The sequence below is a fragment of the Amphiprion ocellaris genome, chromosome 21 (genome assembly GCF_022539595.1).
Source record: "Amphiprion ocellaris isolate individual 3 ecotype Okinawa chromosome 21, ASM2253959v1, whole genome shotgun sequence".
Taxonomy (NCBI): Eukaryota; Metazoa; Chordata; class Actinopteri; family Pomacentridae; genus Amphiprion; species Amphiprion ocellaris.
The window spans coordinates 13,014,407-13,035,054 of record NC_072786.1 but is presented as its reverse complement, the minus strand read 5'-3'; the positions used below and the strand labels follow the sequence as shown (position 1 = coordinate 13,035,054).

The window sequence follows — 20,648 nt, the reverse complement described above, 5'->3', positions numbered from 1 at the left end:
GTCACGCATCATGCGCTCACTGAGAAAACAACTGCCTTTAATTATCAAGGTGCGAAACGCTGGCGCTACACTCGTGTGTCTGATACTATCTGCTCAGTGACAGAAGTGAGAGGACTGAATTAATGCCAAGTCAGTAATGAGCTTGATATGTTGTTGCATTTGAATTGGCTGAGTGCTGACTTCAAGCTATTTTCGATCATACTAATCTATTCTGTTGTTGTCCTACAACTCTGTTAGAGAAGTAACAGAGAGAGTGAAGTTTTCTGGGCATGTCAGTTGTATGCAACAAGGTTCAGAACACAGGAAATGCTGTCCATTTCTGATTTGATGATGCTGGTGCACATTACATAACGAATATTTCTCTAACACTCCACTGGTTGCCCTGGAGGTTCCTTCCTCAAAATAATCATAATGGAGCAATTTTATTACATTCCACACAAATGTGCATGAGTCAGTTCTACATCTTCATTTCAGCTGCAGATGATGAACCCCTGTAGCTTCAGGCGACCTGGACTTCTCCCTCGGGATCACATTAACAAGAGATCCTCTATGTAATCAATGTCAGACCTTCACTTTAACGATCTAATGATTGACTACGATGTTAAAAATGAACCTGGAAACATGGCAGTGGGGGTGGGAGGAAAAAAAACTGCAGGCATAAAGGCTGCAGATAATATCTGACACAAAGGCTGCATGGCACCACTGTATAGCAGCTGTTGGGTTTTTACTTGCTTTCTCTTTCTTGTGGAAACTATATTGGTGTTTCTGGATGCTGGTGTGGATGGGTTTGCAAGAAACAGACTAAACAACCCAATCCTTAACAACAAATAACCACCCTTTTTGATGTAGGCTATCCGACTGATCCGTTTGACGGTGTGAATTGAAAGAACTACAAAGCAAAACACAGACACTTCAACTGGCCCCAGTTGGTCATTGTTGAGGTTTACAGATGAGATTGGAGAACAATGCAGAGATTTGTGTACAAAACAGCCTGACAAATACAAAACTTTACATGTTATTATACAACAATAAGCTTCTCACTAAACTTGGCATGTTGGTTGCTTTTTCACAGAAACCCAACAAACACAGTCAAACTCCCAAACCCTGGTTTCAACAGCTTGTCTGAGTTTTTGTCACCAGGATGTGATATTTATACGCGCAAACATAATGGAAAATTTAGATCCTCTAAACTACTATGAGGGTCTCTGAGCAGCAGAGGCAGAGAGACAAATGTAGATGAAACAAAATAGAAACAGTCAGAAGGAGAGAAACAGGTGTGTGTGTGTGTGTGTAGGTGTTTAAGCTAGTTGTGGGTGGACGCTGTGATGTTCAATAATGCATCAGGTGCTTCTACAACACATTCATCAGTGTGTGTGTGCACACTCACCTGTGGGCGGATGACTCTCTCGATGTTTTTCAGGGCCGTGTCAGGGGAGGGGGGCGAGCAGTCTGGTGTGGGGCCTGTTGAGCAGTTGCCATGGTTACCGTGCTCCCCCTCACTCACTGTTACATGGGACAAGTGACCTTGGATGGAGAAGAAGAGCAAAGAGGAAAGTGTGAGGGACAGGAGGGGAGATTTTATGGTTTTTCCCTGACAGTACAAGGTTGCAACCGAAAGCTTTGGACGGTTTCAGGGTGTTGCTCCTGAACCTGATGAAAACGTAGGAAAGAGAAAAGAGTTTGTAGCCGCACTAGTAGTTGTGTGAGACTTAGATACAGTTATGCATGGAGCTTAATGCTGTCAGCATGCTAACGTGGCTGCGGTTAACAGTGTCAATATGGTGATTTTTGGTCGGTACAATGTTTGCCATGTTTCTCTATCTTAGTTTAGCCTGCTAGTATGCTAATATTTGCACCAAACACAAGCTACAGCTGAGCCTGATGGAAATGTCATGAGTTTTTCATGCATTTTGACATGAACATCTGTACCAAATTTTCTATTGAGCAGTTGTGATACTTCAAGTAGGACTAAAAGTGGTGAAATGACCCACGTCTACACTGTTAGCATGGCAAAGTTTAAGAAATATTGAAAATGAAGTAAAAAAAACAAATGACACCATGAGTCAACAAGTATGGAGTGATACTGAAGAAAACATCTGTAACAATGAATTAAAAATTGAATTAAAAAGTATTGATGTTGATGCAGTTTCAGCTTCTACCTCATCAATTATACTGACTAACTATGACAGCATTATGTTTTGATTAGATTTTTTATTTGTCACATGCATATACAGTATGGTAGTGAAATGTAGTGACTACCATACTTTATAAATACAAAACGATAAAATAGGTAAAATAAAGAAAATACAAAAGAAAATACAAAAAACACAAAAACGTAAAACTACAATATACAAGTAATCCAAACATTTTAAGATGGCAATATTTATGGAATGTACACAGTGCAAAAGGTAGCGGATGTGCATTCACAGAGAATGTGCAGTCGGTGTGATGTGCATATGCAGTGTTGCAATATTTACAGTTATGTGTTTATAGTCATTGTTTATGAGGTGCTGACTGGAGGTCAGAGCTGACAGTCCTGACAGCTTGAGGGAAAAAACTGCTCCCGAGTCTCTCTGTTTTCGCCTTGATGAGGCGAAGGCGTCGATCAGAACAGTTCATTATGAGGGTGTTGAGGATCCTTCATGATCCTGTTTGTCCTAGCCACGCTCCTCCTGGTGTGGATATCCTGGAGGGTGGGGAGTGTTGTGCCCATGGTACACTTCTGCTGATCTCAGCACCCTCTGTAGGACTCGTCGGTCACGAGCAGTGCTGTTCCCATACCAATGGGTGATGCTTCCAGTCACTACACTCTCCACAACTCCAGAGTAAAAAGTCCTCATGATGTTCAGAGAGACTCTGAACTTCCTCAGCTGTCCGAGGTGATAAAGGAGCTGCCTCGCCTTTTTCACCAAACTGTCAATGTGTGGTGTCCATAATAGATCCTCAGAGATATGCACTCCCAGATACTTAAAACTGCATATCCTCTCAACAAGTGCCCCATTGATCCTCAGTGGGGTGTAATTCAAGTTTTGGTGTTTACAAACGCAGCATCAAACAACAGCAAGCACTTGTGGACACAACTTTTTGCACCATTGTATGCAGCAGCATTTATAATACCAGCTATTGATATCAAAGTAGGGAATTCTTGATAAATAATGACTCCAATTGCATTTCATTCACTGCTGATTCGATTTTATGTCCATACTGAAGGTGTATTTCTTCTCACTGGATTAGGCTGATTAGCTCTTCTTCTGTTTTTTGTTTTAAATGGAGACCACAACGTTTTAGTTGGTCGTCTCTTACTATAAACCCACAAACAAAGCCTGACATAATTGGTTCTTGGCTCTAGACAGAAGAACCAAGTGTTGGTGCTGCTCTTGATGTGGTTTAACCTGGCTGTGAGCCGGTTCTTTGGCAGGTGAAATGTAAGGAACGGGTTGAAAAGTCATGGTGGAAAAACAGTAATATGTAATGTATTTCCGCCTTATAGTTCACCGGCAACCAAAGAGGTGTTATCATGAGAAAGAGGTGAGGAGAGCGTATTTTGTAGTTTAACAAGCCTCTGCAACAACCACATTAGGAAAATATGACTAGTGTCCAGTGCAGTTTGATGTCTATATCAGTGTTATACACACACACACACACACACACACACACACACACACACACAGTTTATGCAGCTCAGTGCAGAACGGAGTGTTGGAGCTAATTTCCCCAGTGTATGATCATTTAACAGAGATGGAGGGGGAAGAAGCACAAGAAAAAGAAAAGAAGAAGGGAAGAAAGAAGAGGAGACTGCAAGAGAAGCCCAAATTTAATTTTAGAGGGAGAACGCATCTGTCTTAATCAACTGGAACAGACACAAAGCAGAGACTAACACACCTTTCTCACAATAGTGTCATCAGAAGAACTCACACACAAACGCTTTCTGTCATCTGCCACCTGCCTTCATGGATCCTATCAGGTGCCAGAATGCCATCCAATTATGGTGTGAGACCCAGCCAGGACTATTAACACACACAGCCTGACATCACTATTAGGAAAGTACAGTTTTTAGATACAGTAAATTAATGAACAATTATCTCATTTCAAATTGTAAAAACTGGAAACAAGAATGGTATTCCTTGCTGTTCATGGTGTGATTTTTCGCAACACCCACAAATTTTCGCCTCCTCAAAGAGAACAAATGAATACAGGGAACAATGTGGGGCTGCTGCTGATGTTCCATGTAATGACACATCACATACAGTGTCTGTTATTTAATGGGTTACAAACACCTTTGCGTTGCATTTGCCAGGATGTCTGGGATGCAGAGGAGGAATTTTAATTTCCATGCATTTGTTCTCATAAAACAACAAAATACATGACAGACAGCAGAAGTGAGATGCCATATTTATCGTCCACATGCTGAAAAAAGCAATAATTGTCACTCTTCTTTGTCGGTCTTATTTTGACAGAACTGTCACTGAGTTATGCAATAAAATATTAAACATTTTGCTGGTTATTCTCATTCTAGGACAAGCAGTGAGTTCGATTCACATCCTGTCTTTACTTTTCCTGTCATTCCTGCTCTCTTTCCCCACTGTAACTCTCTAAAAAAGGTGAAAATACTAAATAAAAATATTTTTTTTATTTTTATATATATATATATATATATATATATATATATATATATATATATAGTGAATATACTCATGCTTATATTCAAACTTCTGGATTTTTGAACCCTAATTATGCCACCTTTCCTCTCAGTAATCAGTAAGAATATGTATGGTGAGAACAAGTAAAACATCAGGCCTGTAGCACAGATTTTAGAAATATATGCATTCAAGTTCTAATAACATACTGACTGAAACTTGCAAGAACAATATCGAGCTGCCTTAAGCTGCTAACAGTAAAGTCAATTAAGGTTGTTGAAAAGACAAAATTAAATAAAAATTACAGTTCATGACATTTGGAACTTTAATAGCAGCTAGAGCCCTGTATGGTGTGTTTGAAAATATTAAATTCACCGGTTTCCAATTTGAAGTACAGGTTGTCATACAGTGCAGCTATGTTTAGGTGAAGCAACACTGATATCATCTCCTTTAATAACATTTTTGATCATTTGTTCATTCGTTTTAGGAGGATTATTATATCTGATTTGCTAAAAGGGAATGGAGTTGCCAATTGCTTTTTCCAAACCAGACAACTAGTCTTTGAAACATGATCTTACTTGATATCTCCCTACAGATTAGCTTCTGATGTTTTGCATGTCTGCAGCTTTGACACTGAACTGTATATAATATATACGGCATATTTATGAAGGTCTATGTTTAAAAAGGTCTGCCAAGTACCATTTAAACTGCAGTCATTTGTCTGGGAATCTGTATAGTTAATACAAGGACACTGGGAAATATCATTCTGACTCACTTCTTCAATAAAGCAAACGACAGAATTCAATAAAACGCACAGAAAAACATCAGCAAGACGGGCACATAGCTTTACAATGAGGTTCATTTGAATTCTAAGCCTAACCTTGAGAAAACACTGGAAGTAATGAGAAACAAGCATGAGAGCGAGGCGGCCAAGGTTTGCTAAGATGTTTGCATCATGAAGCACATTTGCAGACACTATAATTTAATAACTAAAAACTCAGGTTCTAAATACATCGCCTAAAATTTGAATAAATCAACCTTGTATTTCTTTTCTTCTGCACTCAGCTGAAGTTCCACTACACAGCTCCATTGTGAAGCTGCTGTAAAACTGCAAGTGTCTGCCTCCATCTTCCATCCTATTTCTATTTTGATTTTCAACAGTCTGGACGCAAACACGGAGACACGCAATCACACACACAAACACGCATCTGTCCTGCAGGCAAAGTGACACAGCCTCACATCACGGCCTCACATCTATCAGACGTGTGTGTGTGTGTGTGTGTGTGTGTGTGTGCGTGTGCGTGTGTGTGCGTGTGTGTGTGTGGCTGTGCAAACACAGGCAGGGGTGCTGACTAGATTTTACTAAAGTTGGTGCAATTGCAGAGCTGTAGACAGACCGACAGACATGGTAATACACACATCATAAAGGAATTGCCTGGAGCTGAATCAATGATTAAATGTGGGCGTAAACAGATAAAATAAAAGCTGGAGAAAGGAGGAAAAAAGAGACGAAGGGAAGGATGCAACAGAGGGATATATATATAGATAGAGATGGAGGTTTTGTCCTATTGAGTAAATAAGCCTGTCAACACTGAGGCTTTGATGATGGATGTGAGATGTGTCTATGTGTGTGCGCACAAGTGTGTGTGTGTGAGAGAGAGAGAGAGAGAGAGAGAGAGAGAGAGAGAGAGTGTGCTTCTAACTGTGTTTCCTTCAGATCTGCCTTGAGCTCACTCCTGGGAAACACATTCAGTCCTGCTTGCCAAAGGGAATGTGTGTATTTGTATGTGAGCATGAACATTAAAGTGCATATATATATATATATATATATATATATATATATATATATATATACACACACCCATTAGCCACAACATTAAAACCCCTAACAGGTGAAGTGAAAATCACTGATTATCTTTTATAATGGCACATGTCAAGAGGTGAGATGTATATGGCAACAGGTGAACCATCAGTTCTGTAAGACAATGTTTTGTAAGCAGGAAAACTGGGCAAATTCCGGGATGTGAGCAACTTTGAACAAGGGCTAAACTGTGATGGATACACTACAGGGTCAGAGCATCTCCGAAACAGCAGGGCTTGTGGGGCCTTCCCAGTATCCCAGTAACACAGGTGGCCCGAGGAAAGCTGGGCAATGTTGTACGATTCAGCATAGGAGCTACTGAAGCACAAATAGCTGAAAACCTCATGTGGCTGAGACAGAAAGGTGTATAACACACAGTGCATCACAGTTTTCTGCATATTTGGCTTAGAAGGTGGCCTGGCCTGATGATACACGTTTTCTTTTAGATCATGTGGATGGTCGGGTGTGTGTGCATCATTTACTTTGGGAAGAGATGGCAGCAGGATGCACTATGGGAGGAAGGGGGAGCCGGAAGAGGCACTTTGATGCTCTAGGCAATTCTGGATCCTTGCATTCATTTAGATGCTAAATTGACATGTACAATCAAGCTAAACATTGTTTCAGTCCTTCAATAATCCTTAATGGCAGGATGATGTTTCTAGCTAAATTCCCCAGGTTTCTGTCTCATTGATTATCTGAGGGAAACGATTCCAATCCATGAAGACCCCACTTCACAACTTTAAGGATCTGCTTCTAACATCTTGGTGCCTGATACCACAAGAAACTTTCAGAAGTCTGAGGAGTTTTACAGCTGTTTGGGCAGCACAAAATGACCCTACACAATATTTGTGGTTTTAATGTTGTGGCTGATCGGTGTGTAGAACACACGAGTGTCTCAATGTAACAGCTGTAGGGTATTATATCAGTTTAAATCCATAAGTTTAGGGGTGATGTATATGTGAGACTGTGAGAAATGACCTCCGGGGAAATGTAAAACTTTGTAACGCTTTACTATGCTTCACGGGATTCAGATATTTTCTGCATGCACAGTACAGTACATGTGTGTTGCTACCAAGCATGACAGAGCCCAGATTTTACACAAACATATCTCTGTACATCCATGGTCAGCTGCACAGCTCATTACTGAAGGCATGCAGCAGAGTGTAGAGGAGGTGGGTATCTAAGTGAGTGTTTGGTGTGGGAAAGCGTTCAATCAGCCGCACTCTTCCTTCTCACCTAATAAGACAAAAACTGTCAATCTTAGACATGTTCTGCAAGCTGTCCGTTTTGCCTCTATGCCACTCTGAGAAGATTTCATATGTATGTTCTATGTGTTTGTGAGCATGTACCTTCCCTCACACATTTCCTTCTATGTCACTGTCAAATCATGGCAGAGCTTGTAACACCACAGTTGTGATTTGAGCAACTATAAAAATAAGTGTAAATGTCTATTTTTTAATTTTTTTATTTGTTTATTTTTTTTTACACAATCTACAATGAGGACATTTTGTCAACTTCCACTGTTTGAAGCAGTTTTTGGTTTGAAGGATCACCTTCAATAAAAGTTTTTTTTAAGATAATATAAATTATTAATTCCACACAGAGAATTTTAGGTCATAATCCTTAAGACTTTCTGGCAACAAATCCCCTTGGTCTGCAAAAATTATTCAGAACATTCACATTCTGTTCATGCTTTCCACTGTATGCGAGTTTTCACTTTTCCCACCCTGAGCTAAAATTGCCAACTTATGCTCACCTATGATATAAATTTGCTTGGCTAATCTGTTAACAGAGACATCAGTTGTTGTGCTTGGACTTCTGACAAAGTAGCTGCTCAATGAGTGTTGGATGTGTGACGGAATTTGTTTTGCAGTGTGTTGAGACAAATAAAAACAAATAAATGAGACAATAAAGTTGTAAGACAAATTAAATGCAAAACAGACATATCTCAATAATTAATTTTCTGCTTTGTTACTTTTTCAATTAATCTTTCCTTATAGCCAGAGCAAAGGTTTAAACCTTGCAACAAGCAATCTGACAGAATGATTTTGATTATTGTGTGTAATAAACACATTTTGTTTTTTCAGGTCTTGAACATCACCATGGGCAGAGCTTGAAGAAAAATAAACTAACTGTTGAATTTTGCCTTATTTATCATTCGGAGTTATTTCCACAAATATCTTGTTGATGTCATAAATACTGAATACAAAACTGAATCTGCAGCTGAAAATAATTTCCAATAACTACTCTATTTACTTTAATCTCTACAGAGCACGGAAGATGGAAAGTATTACTTTGCACAGCATTATGCATTGTTGGTTTTGTTTTGTTTTTTCATGGGTTAGTTCTTGACTCCAAGTAAAGTAAAATACCAGCAGGGCTATCCTTTCCAAAAACACATTTAGTACAAGCTAACTAAACTTACAAATTAAATTTGAATGGACATTTCAGAACCAAAAGTAAAAAAAACGAAGACAAAAAAAATATGTAAACCTATGTGTCATTGTGTGCAAAGCAGTTGTCTACAGTGATTTCCTCTGGCTGAGGAAGAGTAAGACACTTTATTGCCTTTCTTTCAACAAGTCAATGGGCCTCGACCCCTTTAATAGCAAAAGCCCCGGAGTAACAACATGCTGCCATTAGCCACTCTAAGTCTCTGGTGCCAACCGAAGTAGGATAAATGGGCCGAGACGCAACAGCATCATAGCTTTATCAGCCAGAGAGAAGTGACAAGAAGTTAATATAAAAGGGGGAGTAAGTACTACGAGGTGGAGGTCTTCACTGATCAACCTTTCAGGTAATGGCACTGCGGTGTGCAAACCTGTGACTGGCTAATTTGAACTCATTTATAGGTGAAGCGTTGCTGTAATCACTGTGACACGGCCACATTAGCGCTGCCTCTTTCTCTAACACAATGAACATTACCACAATGATTAAAGCATAAAAGGGAACACGTTATGTTTTTCTTTGTTTTCTATCATATATAATGTTACACTGCTAATATTAAATGTGACTAAAGTTTTAAATAATGAGAGAAAAAATGTAAAAGTAAACCCAGTGAGTCACGTTTAGGGTTCAGATTGCAATAAATAAAAGCATTTTCCTACTTTTTGCTTTCTTTAAGCAGAACAGGCAGAGAACCACCAAAAAGTACAAGTAGCACAGTTCACAAGCACCGGAGGTTTTCTCGGTCTGTTAAAAGGGCCAGTATAAGATAAAGATTTTTTTTCATGCAAAACTACTCAAGTGGAGTCGCAAAATAAAAATACAGAGGAAGAATCTAGCATATTAGGTCCCTTTCAAACAGCTTTTATTAGCCAGAGTTTCCTGGTTTGACTATATAGGACCTCAGACGAACTGTGAAAGACCAACGGTCTCCATCAAAGCTCTCGACATGCAAAAATGTTGAATACATGTTCAGAAGTATTAAATTAGTTAACAGCATCATGAGCAGATCACACATATCAGCTCTGTAAGATTCCTAAAGTTCTACAAATTCCCTTCACAATGCAAAAATACCATCAACCCAACATCAAAGAGGCCTCATAAAGAAACAGACCCATATTAGTTGTGACGCTGCTGCAGAAGTTGGGAATTTAAGATCCCTACCTGGATGTTGACCTATTTTGTCACAGGGAAGCTCACTGAGACATGCGGTGAAATATATGGGACTTTTGAAGTGTTGCAGAGGACACACTCATGAAGGAACACACACAGGATTGCAGTTTCATGTTGCACACGTCAGCAGTGGCTTGTTTACCTGCTGAAGACAAGTGTGGGTTTATCTCAGGAGGAGTCAGTCAATAGCAGAAAAGAGACACTTTTGCTCTAACTGCTTGGCAACGCTCGGCGCTTTCTGTCTGCTCCATACGTGACTAGAGGCTGCGACGCTTCGCTTGCAGTTCCCCTCAACACTCTGCTGCTTGTTTTCCTATCTGCAGGATCGCACTTTTACCTGCAATGCTTCTGTGTTCCTGAAATTTGGCTGTCAACGCAGCAATCCTGTGGTTCAAAGCTGTTATTGGTGCGAATGATTTTAACAGCTGTTGGAGTGTTTAATAGCATAAGCTGTGATTAAGAATTTAGCTTTTAAATGGAAAAAAATATCTCCAGGTATAAGCAGTACTCTCAAAATTTAAACCATGAAGAGTAAAACTTAAGTTTGTCACATTACTGTCAAAACCAATAATAACCAAGTAACTTTCCACATTTTCACACTCCTGTGTGTGTACTGTGCTCATGACCATTTGTGTGTGTGTGTGTGATCTGCCCTTCCTTTTTCCTTAATCACACACCTGCATATCTAGAATATAGTGTCGCTTTAGCACTATTCAACAAGCAGAAGCCTTAATCCATAGCCAAAAGCTAACTTGCAGATGCAGAACATCAGGGTTCAACATTAGGGCTTATCCTGTCCAGACAAGCAGGACAAGTAGAGGAGAAGTTTACTTGGCCCACTGTACAAGTTAAAAATCAGAAACCATGTGTCTTCATGTTATGTGCCACTCTTTACTCAGCTATTTAGATAAATAACTCTTAGAATAACTCTTAGATTTAGGGTACAGATTTGAATCAGATGCATTTTTCCAATATGCCCAACCCAAAATTTGACCAGTCAGGAGGAGATCCAAGTGTGCCACAGAAAGGGAACCATTTGTAATTCATTTTTGCCTCAGACTAGACTGTACTCTATGAGTCAAAGAGAGACCTGAAATTCATCAGCAGCTGAAGAGAAGAATTTGAGGTAATGATCTGTGGTGTCTGCTGAAGGCATTTCAACTTGGGTGACTAATAAGTTGCCTCAGCAAGCTAGCTTTTACTTTTACAATATATACTCCTCTATACACTTCAGTATATACTGTCATGATAATGTTAGTTAAGCACCAACCAAGAGAATTGTGTCCTGCTCTCACTGATTCCATCCCATAGCTAACTGTAGATGAAGGGGCATCTAAACTGACGCTACCTAAACACAAAAAGATATCTGTCAGGTTGTTGGTTTTTGGAAAAAACTCTGGCAAAAAAAATCTGATCTGGACTGGTTCTCAAGCTTGTTCATCTCACAGTGACGTGAGAGCAGATCTTGGGGAAGATGCACAAAACTGGAGATTTACGACTGTGTATGGACAAAGACAGAAATATATAAACATGTTTTTTCCCATCTGATTAAAAAAATATACATACGCCTGACTCTCTTACATAAACTCCCATCACTGAGAAAACGGACACACTTTCACTACGATCCATTAACACATTAGAAATGCTCTTACATGTGGTCTTAATGCATGACCAGGACTATTTATAGTGCCTGTACCGCAACTTTATCACACGTATTGGTAAACCATTGTACCAGTAAGATCTCTATCATCATTTGATGTCAGAAGAATGATAAATGATTCAGTTATAGAGCTCACAGTGAAACAGACTTTACAAAGTGCCTCACAATTCAGGATCAAATGTAAAGTTCATAAACATGTGAGTAATGTAGATAAAAAAAATAACGATTAAATGTATTACTCATAAATAATTTTGTGTAAATAATATTCAAAATGAATCATTTAACTGCTGACACGGTTTGGATGCTTTTAACTATTTGTTCATATGAATTTTCAATTTGCAACCAAAATGAAAATATAAATTATTGTCAGTTTTTACCCAGACAAGTAACTTTTGTTTGCAGACGAGTAAAAAAAAGTCTGTACACATGTAAAACAAAATAAATGAATTTCACAAATGTACACAAGAGGCATCTGCAGATGAGTGTGAAGCAGAAATGGATTCCCTCATCCATGACAAATGAAATTCTCTCAGAGAGGAATTCATTCAACACATGAAGTATAATCCTGACTTAATATACAAAATGACTGCCTTAGGATTCATTGAGTAGCGGGATTATGCACATCAGCATACTTTGCATTATAAAGAAAGGAAGTTCATTTATTCACTGTCAGAAATGACAGTTGTCATGTCAGAGGACATGTGGTGCAATGGGACATAACATTTCCATAAATACCACAGCATCAGAAGTGGGACTGTGTTCCTAATGTTGTGGTGAATCTCAGGACAACAGCTGCAGGAGACGGAGAGAAAAGAATGATAAAAGTAAAATATAAAGAGACAGAGGGGGAGTGAGATATCCACGAAGACAAGACATGAAATGCAGGAAATTGTTTGGGGTGGCAGTTTCACTGCCAACAGGTCCACGGTGATTCTGTAGCGGCTGAGCTGAGTGACAGTCCGCAGATGGATTTTGATAAAGCCGCCCTGATCGTTTGAGGATTCGGAAAGCAGTGTAGTGGCTCCATCTTCTCAACTCACAGACTGCAGAAGTCCACACCTGCGGACAACTAGCCAGCAGTACAGGACAGGAGGATATCAGGCAGAGCTTACACTGCAAAAAATATCCATCTGTCACGGATTGACTTGATTCACGGAACATTTTGAAATAGCTTGTTTTAAGGTCATACAGTTGTGGTCTGCGCAGGGAGGGCACTGACTGTGTGGACAAATGTGGAAGCTTGAAACGTGAGGCTAACTAAAAAGACCAATTCTGGACTATTTCTGCACCAAACATGTCAGCAACTGAGATCTTGAATCTCATCATAGCTTAACATAACTGAACTTTGAGATATAGTTTTTATCTCACAGTCGATGGTACATTGGCATTTTTTTAATCAATATTTTACTCATTTTTGTTGCTTCAATTTTCTGTTTCAAATGTGTATTCATTTCTACATAATATGCTCTTAGCAACGTGAGGCTGTCGTATTCTTACATTGGGTTTTCTTTCTATATATTTACATTTATGTCCTTTGTAGTATATTTAAATTTTTGCCTTATACATTTCCTATAACTGCTGCACTGTATATTGTTACCGTTGTTTTCAAAATCTATTTCCTCCCCCGAAGCCAGCTATGAGGTCAGTGAGGTCCTGATCTTTTTAGGTTTTTCCACTCTCAGGCTGAGATTTTGTATTATGTGTGTCTGTGTGTGTGAATGAACATGGTTGTGTTTTGTGAACCCAAGTGTTTTGACAATGTTATGAATCCCCCCTGCAGACACATCTATTAGGATAATTTTAGAGCTCGGCCTAGACAACAGTGAACCAATCTGAGCAAATCCTCTGTGGACCCTATAGTTGCATTGATCTGCCAAATTAGACTCTTTTCAGCCAAAAAGAACTTATCCCTTAGAGATAAGAGTGTTTGTCACATCTGCTAGTCACAGGGATCAGTGCAATACCAGCAGTGACTCACATTAAGTGTCTACAAACCAGTGACCAAAATATGGTCACACTATGTAAATATTAACATATTCACTATGTTCACACATCTGTTGAACCTGTCTGCTCACTAGCTGTGGGATATTTTGTGCTATGTTTTATCAGTTAGTTAACCAGCCAATCATCTAATGTAAGTTAACAAAAGCTAGAAGGTTAGCTAAATTTGATAGTTAAGTATTATTGTTATCAAACGCCAAATTTAATACTGCATTGTATAGTTAACTAATTGACAAAAAATGGTTCTGAGAGAGTTGTCTAAAAGTTTTAGAAGAAATGTTGGCTGAGTAAAAAGAGAGAGAGAGCAGGCAGCAAGTAGCTCTGTTGCCAAGCAACAGTAAGGTCACAATCAAATGTCTATTGGTTATGATATTCTTTTTAAAAAATATTTTCCACAATTTCTACTAAAAGTTAATGATCTGTTCATAGGTTATATTGTTTTCACATGCATTCAAAAAATTACTAGAATGCAACAAATTACACATTGGAAACTGATATGTCCTGGGGAAAAAGTAACTAAGAAAATTAAAATCTACACCTATTTTAAAACAACAACAACAAAATCTCTCTGCTTGGGCCTCTGAACCTCAGATAATTCTGCTCATTTCAGTTTCATCACAAGCTACCAGCAAGATAATGGCATGGTATTATCAAAACAACCTGATTTGCAGTGGAAAAAATGCATTATCCCAAACTACATGCATAATACAAAATTCACCAAAAGAGAGAGAAGAAAGAACTTATAAGACGAACCAGTTCACTTATTGGGAAATATCATTTTTTGCAGTGTAATGCACCAAGTCTCTCTCTGCTCTTCCCTTTTCCTCTCATCTCAGTCCCTCTTTCCCCATGTTCCTTCATCACATCCTTCCTCTCAGTGGCAGATAAAGAGAGACTGACTCACACCCATGTCCAATTAGCCTGACATGTGACTGGACTCAGAGCAGGAATCCAGGATTTTCACTCCTGCTGCGCCACAGATTCACATTCATGTTGATGGCTCAGTCTGAAAGGACCCTCCAACTTTGTCAACTGAACTGTCTGTGCGACAAGGCAGTATCTGCAGCCAGTGAGACATCATGCATTTCATGTTGTTTTTACTATTAACATGAGAATGTGAGGAGCTCTGCCTCACCTCTCAGGCTCATTCTCTCTGGGTCTCTCTCTCATGTGGTCAGGTAACAGCACTCAGAGAGCTGAGAACAAACAACACCCACACTGCTCACTTGCGTCAGTGAAGCAATTTTCCACCAAAAGACACTTTGACATAAAGCAACTAACCTCCCGGTTCACACACACAATCCAGACTATATGTTGACAGTTCGACTCTCTGCTATCCTGCAGCCAACCACAGACGAGATGCAACAGCTAAACGTGTGACCAGACAAGTGTAAACACACACACACACACACACACACACACACGAGTCTACAGTAGCCAGTCTCTGCTCCAGTTGGGAGGTGGAAGGAGGAAAAGGAGGGGGGGGTGTCACTAGCAAGACAGTTCCCATAGCAACATACAGGTGACTCACCAGCCGGTGATGCAGTTGCTGTGACAACCTGCAGTGTGTAGCATCGCTATGGGAGCCGAGTGAAAGGGAAGAACACATTGTGGGTGTTTGTTGTCGTGGGTGTCGAAGTATAACGCCGCAGACCAAACAAGTGGTGAGCAAACAGAATCGACTGAAAGGTCAGAGGCTGAGGGATTAGCTCATATAAAATCCAAGAGTGAAAACAGATTTGAAGACCCTGTGGCATTGGAAGAGTACACTGAATCAGAAATGAATCGCTGAATGGTTACTTCATTTATAAACCCCTATGTAGACAGGATTTATCTTGTTGGAGATGAGTAATTAAAAGCTTGCCCTGCTTTTTTGGAGCTCATCTGTCTGGATGAGTTTTTAGCCACTGTCAAAGTACAGGAGGTGCTTTCCACTAAACAAGACACTTTCTTCAAGCTACTCTAATCCACACTGTACATCAGGTGGCTGTTGCTCAGGCAGGGCGGGTTGTCCACTAATTGCAAGTTTGACGGTTCGACACCTGACCCCTCTTCTGCACTGACGGCAGGTGAGAACCTTGCATGGCAGCTTTGCCACCACTGATGTGTGAATGGGTAAATGTGAAACCCTGTAATAAAGTGCTTTGAGTACCACTAAGGTAGAAAAGTGCTATATAAGTGTAGATCATTCAGCATTTACCATATGAATCAAATAACCGTGTATGTGAAGGGAGTTGCACATCGGCCCACTCCCAATCTCAACACTCATTCTGCTAACACTCGTTCATGCTAAGAGCATGAGGGTTTGGTTGTCTCACTCTCAAATCATTAAGTGCATGAGAGCTCTGATCTTAACTTCATGACACTATTATTATGCACCATTTCTGTGAGTCTGCATTGATTTTGACTTGATGACGCTATTATTAAACATCCATTTCTGTGCCCCTAGAGAATGTACACAAACCAAGAATGAGAGACACAGGAAAGAAATCTGCTGTTCACCTGCAAGTGACAGCATCTGGCTACTCTGGTTATTTCAGGCATATTTGCAGAGTTGTTTGTATAGTCAGGTAATGTCCACATAGGCTTTTCTAGATGTTTGTGGCTGTCCTGACTTTTGGGAGTTTGCTTAAATGTATTAACATTGTAACGACATAATCGAGCACAACAGCTGTTACATCAATTAGGCTTGCGAGGTTTTTCTATAAAATCATCCAACCCATTTCAGGCATAAATTAAACAATGCATGCATTCCAAACAAAGATTCTCTCACTCTCACCTACATTTTTCCGCACCTAACAGCCATAAAACTTGTATTAATGTTGAATAGAGAATTTGTTTCGCTTTCAGGTGGCTCATTTCTTCTACTGAAGTTGTGATCATCACAACAGCGGGATATTTTTATGGACTGTTGCTTGTGAACAGCGAACACGAAGACACAGCATGGCACCATATGTTCCACTGTCAGCAACGTTTGGAAAGGCCCAAATAAATGAACAAAGATTCATAACAAATAAACACTGTAAATTATGATGGAGATTGCACACAAGGTCACAACTGAGAAACTTCTAGTTCAGTATTTTTCCACTATAGTTAGAAACATATCATCGGTTGCTGACTCTGTTCCATTTTGGTTTTTGTTCAGTTTTCACAATAGGAAAACTAGAGTTGGATGATTGACTGTATATTTTACACAATCTTTGTTACATCACTTATTATTTTACTGTTTAAATGCTCCATCTTTTTTGTTTCTAATCATTTTGTAAAGCAGTCATTATTTTACTGAAAAAATCACACGATATCTAGCTTGATTTAGACTCAGCAAACAAATGGTTGGTTCAAACCGGAGAAAAAAGATACTGGAAAAAATGGTGATTCTACATATTAGAGATATTTGACTGCTTACATTTTTAATTTGTTTTCATCCTTGTCTCCTATCTGTTCTGCTTAAACAAAGCCTGCAATTCAACCCAGTAAGGTAGCAAAGTCTCTGAATTTTTGTCAGCTGACTTGTGGTGACAGCTGATTCAATCATGGCTTCATACTTACACCAAGGAGCGCAGAAATTTTAATTTTTTTACAAATGGTTTGGCAAATCTTTATAAAGATGTGACGGTGATAAAAGTGATTTGGATGTGCATATCATTATTATAAGTAGGATTTAGTTCATTTTCCAGACGGAACTGAAAGTCACACATGATTTGTTGCATAGATTTGCAGTGTTGGACTGTTTGAAGGTTAAAAATCTGGCAACTCTGATAAAAGGTGTAATTTTGGCGATTCTTTGAAGGTAACATGCTGTTCAAACTAACAGCGGGTTTTGGGGTTCAGAGGGTTACCAACATAAAAATATTTTCATCTGTGATATAAAAGTTAGGTATTATATTCACAGGAATTAAAGTACTACTGTAAAAAAGAATTTGCTTTTTGAGGAGGAAGTGGCCATCTGTATTTTAAGAACTAAATCATGCAATGCAGGCAACAAACAAAACAAAAATGCAGTTTTCTGTCAGCCCTACCATTGCGTGGGCAGGCGTTGAGCCGGTGGTTGATATCGAGGGAGCAGGGTTTGCGTGTGACGGCGGTGGTCACAGACTCGTACGGGTTGTCCTCATCTTCTGGAAGGAAAACATCCAGTGAAGGAGAGGTGACGATCTCTGCCGAGCGCTTTGAATCCTGGGAGACAAAAACAGAGAAAGAAAAATGTTGAGGGAATTTATTAAATATGTCACATTAACCAAAAACGACAACAATCTGGTGGCCACTTTTCTGGCCACCACTGTTATTGTGTGTGTTTTATTAGCCTACTCCAACGTGAACTACAAGCAGGACTCCATCCATGTCCATTCAGGGAAACACAAGCACACCACTAATTGCATTATTAATTATGTACTGCAGCTGGCCTATTATCTCTTCCATTAAACCCATACGTGATGAATCATGTTAGTGAATAGTGATTGACAAGCACACTGAAGAGCCCTTTGACTGAGTCTGGACGCACAGCCATGAAAACCAAAAAGAGTCATTTTGATTTCATGAGCTCTATGTAAAAGACAGAGCACAACACAATACAAACTCAGTTGTAAAATAAAAAGAAAAACATAAAAAATAAACAGTGTCTATTCAGGGCTAAAGGTCTGATCCTTTTTCTTTCTCACCCATCACTTTGACTGCCTTTTGCCTGAGGTGCATCATTACAAATAAGAAAAGAAAAGAACCAAATACATTGGCCTCGTAATCTCTCAGTTCAGCTCAAGGCTATCATTCAAGTCCAACCATGTTCACACAATTGGATTATCACGAAAGATTTAGGCCAATGTTCTCTCAAAGTAAAGGGTTGGAAAGAGTTTAAACTTTTCTTGCTTATTTTAAATCTTGGAAAACAGTCCCTTGAGGACTTTGGCTTTTTGTCCTCTGTGAGGACTGTAATCAACAGGGTTTTCTTGGACCTTTTTAAAAAAGAACATGCATCTTTTGACTCGAAAATTATTGCCAGTGCCTTCAATAAAAGGCAGATTGTTGTAAAATTGCTGCAATTGCTTAGGTTTCATGGTTTAATTAGATGAATGTGCTACAAGGCAAAATCCTGTAGTGTTAAGATGGGGTATGATATGTTTTAAAATCTGCAACCTTCAAACATGAGATGCAAGGTTTTATTTCAATTTATTAACTGATGAAAGAGGTAGCTGTTGATCCACCCTTTGATGGTGCAATAGCTTCAGGGTCTCATCACATGGCATGAATGGATTAAAAAAAGAACAAAATAAATGCTGCAAAACCAATCACAAAATTCCCTAAAACACAACAGAGCTAAAACTCCTGATAAACTTATCAAGACAGCATGGATTCGTGTTCAGAAAGCAGTTTGAACTGTTTTATGGTGAGGTGTTTTTTTAGAACGTTTTAACATTTCATTCCCAACATCACTGAAAGCTCCAAAATGTGAAAAAGATGAGAAGATAAGGGAAACTGCAAAACTGAAAGAGCACTGGGAAATACAGTGGACCTTTCTCTACATTATACATATACAGATCAAAACCATGTACCAATCACTGGCACTTAATGTTTACCACAAAATTTGCCTTTTTACATCAGGAATATGACGAACAGATAAAGTAGACACTGGGGTACTTGAGTTGTAAAATAATTAAAATTACTATTCAATGACTGGCACAACAAAATCCAAAATATTTAACACAGCAAAGGAGTTGCAATCTTCACCAGTAAATAATCTGCTCTGTTATTAATCTCTTCACAGCATTTAAATAATCTTCATATTTGATCTACGTGATAGACTGACTTTTTCACTATGAGTAACATTAGTGGAGGAGATTTTTTATTAGATTGTTGTTCAATAAGCAGAATATAAAGTGTTTGGACACTTTAGATGTTTGTGTATGTGACGGGGATGTTGTTATTTTTGTTTTGCTTGCTTTGATTTTTCTGAAAGTGCAGGGTAGGTACAGGACTGGCAAGCACTGGGGAGGGTATATGGTTTTTCAACTAGATCAAGAGAGGCAGTAGAAGCAGTGATTCTTTGTTCTTTTGCTTGCTTGCTTGCAAAGTGCACATATTTCATTTGGACAATTGACTTTCTGTGCGTAGACTACATGCTCATGGTACATCAGTGGCTCTTTGAGTATAAGTTTGATTTTAACAAATAGTCACTACACTTTGTCCAGCTGCTAGAAACAGCTGCTCAGCTAGAACAGATGTCCATAAATACTGCTGCAGCAACTTTATCAGTCCAGGAAATCTGTCAGTATTTACGGCCACTTCTGGATTTATACGGGTGCATCACTTCATCACTTTAGTTTAATGCTACGAGTACGTAATTAGAATCCTGCTACTCTTGAGCGTTAGCAGTGCTAGCACTAACAGCTGCTCTCTGCAGACAGACACACAGGTCTCAGCATCTGTTAGCATTTGAAAATCCCAGTTTAGCATTAGCATGAGCCTCAGGGTACTGGCTACACCACACAGCCAGCAGACACATTTTTCACAACCTGATGCTGCAGAGTTAATCAATAGCACAGTCACAGTTAGCACTGAGACAGCAGAAAGATGCACTTGTTTTATGCGACCACCACGGGCAGTTAGCAACACACCTGTAACTCCATCTTAATAAACAGTCAGAAGGTCCACCTGGTGGTGCAACCAGGTACTACTGCAGATCTACAATTTTCTGACATGCATGTCCCTTGTCCTCTGCCTTTTTGGTTAATATCTTAACTGATTAAATGACTACAAGCTAATAAATAAACAACCCCTAACACTAAAAATTAAAACAAAAAAAGGAAAGCTACTTCGACCAAATACACTGCCGAATTCCTAAACTGTAACATACATATTAAAAGAAATTGATAGATTT

General features: G+C 39.2%; 1 protein-coding gene across 7 annotated transcripts in view; it reads right to left on the bottom strand.

Annotated features, from left to right (window-relative positions):
- Positions 1–20,648, bottom strand: part of anks1b (ankyrin repeat and sterile alpha motif domain containing 1B) — a 269,926-nt gene that overhangs the window by 101,169 nt on the left and 148,109 nt on the right. For all 7 annotated transcript variants that reach the window (XM_055006381.1, XM_055006380.1, XM_055006379.1 and 4 more), the window contains 2 exons: positions 17,797–17,953; positions 1,388–1,524 (listed from right to left, as the gene is read on the bottom strand). In XM_055006381.1, the coding sequence (XP_054862356.1) occupies positions 1,388–1,524; positions 17,797–17,953 (294 nt within the window). The remainder of the gene's footprint in view (positions 1–1,387; positions 1,525–17,796; positions 17,954–20,648) is intronic.